Source organism: Echinops telfairi, unplaced genomic scaffold (genome assembly GCF_000313985.2).
Source record: "Echinops telfairi isolate 266 unplaced genomic scaffold, ASM31398v2 ScPeMD7_4225;HRSCAF=4972, whole genome shotgun sequence".
Classification (NCBI taxonomy): domain Eukaryota; kingdom Metazoa; phylum Chordata; class Mammalia; order Afrosoricida; family Tenrecidae; genus Echinops; species Echinops telfairi.
The window spans coordinates 18913394-18919815 of record NW_022108124.1 but is presented as its reverse complement, the minus strand read 5'-3'; the positions used below and the strand labels follow the sequence as shown (position 1 = coordinate 18919815).

Genomic DNA, 6422 nt, shown 5'->3' with positions numbered 1-6422 from the left:
CACCCCCTCCTAACTTTATCTCCATCCAGGACTGGAGAGAGGATGAGATGTGAGGGATGAAGGACTTGAGACTAGAGAGGGAGACAGTCTCTTATTGAACACCCTTGAGTCCTTACCTGATACTAAGGTCATAAAGATTGTTTCTGTTTGTTTGTTTCACTATGCCTGTAAATGAAAAATGTTGGCTAGTGCGATATTCAATCAGTGAGGAGTAGGTATATATACTTTATAGGAAACTAAGAAGTTAGTGATATGTAGGTAATGGGGCCTGTTAGGGCCTCCTCCACCACCACCCTCTCCTCCCCAGAGAAGGTGCATTTATGAGCCCTTAGGTTGGGCCTGTTTACTCACGTGTGTTGTTTTGTTTGTTTTGGCCCCAATAGAGGTAGTAAAATATGAGTACGTTAACTTCACTTTTAAAGCACGATTAATGACACGAGCTGTTTAGCCTTGGCCCCAATGACTTTAGTAATGGAACGATTCAAAAGCTGGTTGTTTTAAACAGTCACAGTGACCTCTCGGGTGTTCCTTTGGGGATGTTTGGGGAAAAACAAGTAGGTTGATGCCAGACGGATGGTGTTAATTGCTCCTTCCTGCGTTGCCTTTCCTGTCAACTGCATGGCCATGGGCTGGGCTCACATACAAACAGGAGAAAAGGACCAGAGTTGAGGTGCTCAGACGTGACGTGTAAGTGAAGTTCCCTCCTGTTATTGGTGGGAATTACAGTCATTACAGTAAACCGTTAGAAATGTTCATTAAAGCTTTTAAAAAAAAATTTTTTTTTACATAATAGCCCAAATCTAGGAAGTGCTCCCTAGAACGGGGTAAGCAAATGGTGGCATCTTCACGCATTGCAATGCTGTGCTTCCTCGAGAATAAATAAATTAGCATGACAAACAATGTGGGTTGAGCTCAATATTATAATAGTGAGCCAAAGAAGCCACGCTTGCAAAGTGCGTCATGTTTGATTCCCTGTGTAAGGAATTCTAACATGGACGTTATGTGAATCCAAGTTGTTATAAATCAGAACCTTCACACACACACACACACACACACACACACACACACACACACACTGACTGAAGAGGGGTGAGGGTGTCGGGCGTTGTGGTCTGTTCTGATGTGAGTCGCTAGCTGAGTGTGTTCGCTTTGTAGAAACTTTCAGGGTGTGTTTGTGTTTGGGTATACGTATGTTCTACTTCACAGAAACGTACCCCTTAAAACAGCGGTTCTCAATCTGGGGGTCGTTACCCCTTTGGGGGTTGAACGACCTTTTCACAGGGGTCATCTAAGACCATCGAAAACACATATTTCACTATATATAATTGCATATTGTTTTGTGATTAAGCACTGTGCTTTAATTTTGTTTAACTGTGTTCCAGTTGTAACAGTGAAAATACATCCTGCATATTAGATATTTACGTGACAATTCATCACAGTAGCAAAATGACAGTGATGAAGTAGCAGCGAAAAGAATGTTATGGTGGGGGTCCCCACCACATGAGGACCTGTACGAAAGGGCCGCAGCACGTGGAAGGGTGAGAACCCCTGCCTCGAGCATCTAGTCACTAGCCGATCGCACGTCTCCGTGTCGTATTCAGGTGGGGATGAAGGCCCCAAAGCCAGGAAGAACAAGCAAGAAGCCTTTCCAACCCCGGAGACGGTGTTCACCAAGCTTCAGCTCCTCTCCTATTTCGATCAGCATCAAGTGACGTCTCAGGTACCAATTGAAGGCCGCTTCCTTGTGCCCTGGGGCAGTCCTGCTTCCCCAAACATTACTCTTATATTACTTGTTGATGCCGTAAAGCTTTTCTGACTTGGGTGGTCTTGTTTTACAAACCTAATTTGGAAGCATTCCACACCTTTGAGTAGTTCAAGCTGCCTTCCACAGGAGAATTGATCTTTCTCAGAGTCCTGCTAGAGGAGGCTTTCAGTGCAGACTTCCCCAGGCCCCCTGAAGGAACAAGATTTGGCAGTCTGTCCTTTAAAGGTGACAGCCAAGAAACCCGATCTGGCAGTTCTCGTCTGTCACGCAGGGTCGCCATGAGCTGACACTGACCTGCTGGCACCTAACAAATGTTTCGTATTCAAATATTATAATGCACAGCACAAACTCATCTCCAGAGCCATGCCTTTCTAGGGATACTTTTTTCCCAGTTGCTTTTTTCCTATGTTGATGGGAAGAAAAATCTGATAACTGACACAAGCTCGTCAGAAATTGAGAAGAAATCAAATCGATTTTGCCTTGCCAATCCGTTGATACTAGTAGGTATTTTTGGAAATTCCAGCGCCCGGGCATTCTGCCTTTAGAGTAGTCACATGCCTAGAGCCTGATGAAGACCCGGCATGTTTCCTCAAATTGCAGTGGGAGAGAGCAAGTTGCATGCTGTAGCAATGCTCTAACTTTCTCCTGGTCAGACTCACATGTCCATTCGAACGCTTATTTTAAAAACATTCGGCCAGCCCTTCACCGCTCGGCGTTCTTCCCTCCTCACCGCTTCCGTCTCTCCCCAGATCTCGAACAACGTCCTGGAGCAGATCACCAGCTTCGCCTCGGGAACGTCCTATCATCTCCCGCTGGCTCACCACATCCAGCTGATCTTTGACCTCATGGAGCCTGCTCTGAACATCAACGGGCTCATCGACTTTGCAATACAGGTCCTTAAGTTTGGGGGGAACGTGAAGCTACTGAGCGAAGCGAGGCAAACTCCCTGTGCACATGCTCTTCAAAAGCAAAAACCAAACCACCTGCCCCCAAGTCCATTCTGGCTCCTAATGGCCAGAGACAGACATCCTCGTTGCTCTCCCATGGACTGGCTGGTGGTTTTGAACCACTGGCCTTCGAGTTAGCAGTCCAGCACTGACCTGACAGTGCCATCAGGGCTCCTGTCTTCAGGACCCAGTATTTCTTATAATAATGAAGGCCTTTAAACATTCCTCATGACATGTGAGGCGCTCTGATGGTGTAGTGGATGTGAGTTGCACCGCTAACCACAAGGTCCGCAGTTCAAAACCATCGGTCGCCCCATCGGAGGAAAAAAAACAGGGCTTCATACTCCTGTAGAGTTAGCACTCTTGGAAACTCACAGGGGCAGTTCTCCCCTGTGTCCTGTAGGGTGGCTGTGAGTCAACATCAACTCGTGGCAGTCAGTTTGGTTTTGGGGGGTCATGCATGACATGTGAGCAGCTTTCCTTTCAGATTCCACTTTGTAATGGATGGAGCCTTGGTGGTGCAGTGGATTAAGTGCTGGGCTGCCCGGCAGGCAGAACATTGGCGGTTTGATCCCACCAGCTGCTCCACAGGGCAAGGATGAGGCCGTCTGAGTCCGTTCAGCTTTACAGCCTCAGAGGCTCCGTGGAACGGTTCTGCCGTAGAGCAGTCTACAAGTTGGGATCACCCTGGTGGCCATGGGGCTCGGGGTGGGTAAACGAGGGGCTTACAGAAAGTTCGTGGAACGACGATACTGTCTTTCCCTCCAGCCTTTGGAAGCCCACTCCCATACCATTAAGGTGACCACGTTTTTGTTTCCCCTGTCGTAGTTTCCAATTGCAGCTCTGCTCACGTCTTTTCATAAAATAATATTGATCAGCACACAGTTGTAGGACAGCATGTGGGAGCGCTGAGCTGTTGCTTTGGGTCACGAGTGTAAGACGATGCTCTTGCTTTGCTACTGTCGGGCGCTCCTTTATCAACCCTGCCCCTGCTTATTCTGCTGGAGGAGCTAGCTGTTTGGTTAGTAAGCCGATGGTGACACATGATTTCTTTCTTTCTTTTTTTTTTGGAAAGGCAAGGGAGGACGAGAAGGTGGGGAGGGAGGAAGGGACCGGCGTCTCCTTCTCTCTGAAAATACTGAGTCCACAGCTTTGGGCTTCCAGAGAGTTTCAGTCACTTTTTCCGTGTTCGGTACTTCCTGATCGCCCTGTGATGTCTAGACAGAAAGACAACAAACGAAACGGCAACGATGACCACTGAAAACGAGCAAACTGATGCATGGTTTACAAATCAACTAAGAGCTTCCCTCCATGGGGCTGTCTGTTCTCAGGCCGTAGTTACGTCCCTGGGCGGCTTTAGAGGAGTGAAAGGAGGGCTCGCTCCGTCTGTGGGTTTAAAAGTAGGTGCTCGTCCCACTTGCTGAGGAAGCTGCATTTGTCTCCCGTCTCGCCTCCCGCTGCAGCTGCTGAACGAGCTGGGTGTCGTGGAAGCCGAGCTGCTGCTGAAGTCGTCCAGCCTGGCAGGAAGTTACACCACGGGGCTGTGTGTCTGCATCGTGGCCGTTTTGCGGCGCTACCACAGCTGTCTGATCTTGAACCCGGATCAGACAGCCCAGGTGTTTGAAGGGTAGGTATATGCCACGTCGTTAAGTTATTTTTAAACCATAAACCGGTGCCCTTTGGGATCCAGTCTTTACGGTCCTTTTCAGAGAGGCAGGACGGTGTTTGTGTTAAAGAATGCTTTCATCAGAAAACACTTAGCAGAGAAGGATGTCCAAACATGTAGAGCAGGTTCTTTTTCCAGCAAGTGTAACTCCTGCTCCCTTCATGCCGCCTCCCTGCCTTTCCATTTTCCTATGTTCCTCCTGCCTACTGTTTAAGGGAACAAACCTGGTCAGTTACCTCGCCCTGCCATTCACGGTACACAGCGTTCTCAGGAAGAATGAATAGTCCATGGCTCTTGGTTCGTGTAATTTCACTCGTCAGGATGTATGTGTGAGACCCTAGCACCAAGGCCTCTCCGCACACTCTGTGGCCCTGGCGTGTGTTTATTCCATTTCCTTTCATAGATCAAAGGAAGAACTTTTGACCGGGACTAATCCAGAATGAATGGTTTCCTCGGTTTTCAGGTTCCAACTCGTGTGTGTGTGTGTGTGTGTGTGTGTGTGTGTGTGTGTGTGTGTGTTAGGCCAATGGGTACTCCATTATCAGTCCCATTACTGACTGAAGTCAGAGAGACTTAAGAAATACCTTAAATTCCCAAAAGCCGTTACCCTGTTTTATCCATATCCCATTCCTTTCCACAGAGCCCCTTTTATAAAACAGAGGCAAATCTTGTTGTCTTCCCGGCTCCCTCCCCAGTATCCTATCACGAGGTTTTGGGGATTCAGCCGTACTTGTTTTTGACCCTCTAGCCCATGTGTCATATTCATCTCCTCACCAGTCTCGACGGCACCCACAGAGAGCAGCAGCTTTCCTGGGAAAGCAAAGTCAGCCACGTCCAAGGAGCCCATGCGTTACAAAGGGAAATCTGAACCGTTTCAGAAAGAGAACAGGAGGGGGGTAGACGCAGGCTGCACTTAAGGAAATGCAGTATCCTTTAATAGCCTTCCCCGACCATGGAAGATTAAATAATTACATATAGATGCAAAGGTCAGGAAACTGAGACTCAGTTTAACGTTAGATGATGTGTCTGATGGCGTGAAACTCATCAATCTCACAGACTGGAATAAGACTCTTTCTAACCGTGAGGTCGTTCATGTAATTTTGAACTAGACTATATATCTGTATATTTTAAGTGTGTTTTACATGTACAACACTCCGTTAGGTAGTCATGAAATTAATTTCGTATACTGTTCCGCAAGTATTTCTGCTTTGTTTTTATAGTGTACGTTTTAAAATCAGTTTCATGATTGTAGGGTCATTTATGTCAGCTGTAAAAATATGCTTTATCCAATTGCAATTTATATAAATGGTGTTATGTTCTTTTATCATCATGTGTTATGTTATCACTGACATGGGATTGATTCCTACTCATGGTGACCCTGTAGGACAATAGCACTGCCCCTATAGGTTTCTGAGTCTATAAACCTGTATGGGAATAGAAAGCTCGGTCTTTCTCCCTTGGACCGGCTTGAGCTGACTGGTAGTGGGCATCCCGGCATGTATCCTCTGTGCCACCGTGGCTCCTTCTGATCAGACACAGTAAGGGCCATTCTTTGTTCCAGAACTCTTCTATCTGTATTTTTGGACTTGCATGAATGAGTGAAGCCTCGGTGGCATACTTCGTTAGATGTTGGACCACAAACCACAAGGTCAGCAGTTCAAGCTCATCAGTCACTCCCTGGGAGAGAGATGAAGCTTTCTGTTTCCATAAAGATGCATGGTCTCAGAAACCCCGTGGAGCAGGACTCCCCTGTGAGTCAGAATGAGTAGGATGGTAGGGGGTTGCTTCTAGCTGGGGGTGGATGAGTCTGTATAATGCTCACTTGAGAAAGACGAAGCAGATGCTTTAGTAGTCGGTGTCACTGGGGACACCACCCCCTGGCTGAACCCAAGAACGGGACACCAGATGGCCGTGAAATCAGACCCATGTGTCCGTGAGAGGAACCGTGACTGTGTTGATCTCCAAAGAGCCCATCGTTCTGACCGGAAGACAAAGGCAGAGAATCAGAATAGCCACGATGCACCCGAATGACGACTTGTAGGGG

The 6422-nt window shown here is 47.5% G+C and overlaps 1 protein-coding gene across 1 annotated transcript in view; it reads left to right on the top strand.

Annotated features, from left to right (window-relative positions):
* MED12L (mediator complex subunit 12L) overlaps positions 1–6422 on the top strand; it is a 370846-nt gene that overhangs the window by 283544 nt on the left and 80880 nt on the right. Inside the window, exons 17-19 of the mRNA XM_045294999.1 lie at positions 1602–1720; positions 2515–2658; positions 4176–4339. Of these exons, the coding sequence (XP_045150934.1) occupies positions 1602–1720; positions 2515–2658; positions 4176–4339 (427 nt within the window). The remainder of the gene's footprint in view (positions 1–1601; positions 1721–2514; positions 2659–4175; positions 4340–6422) is intronic.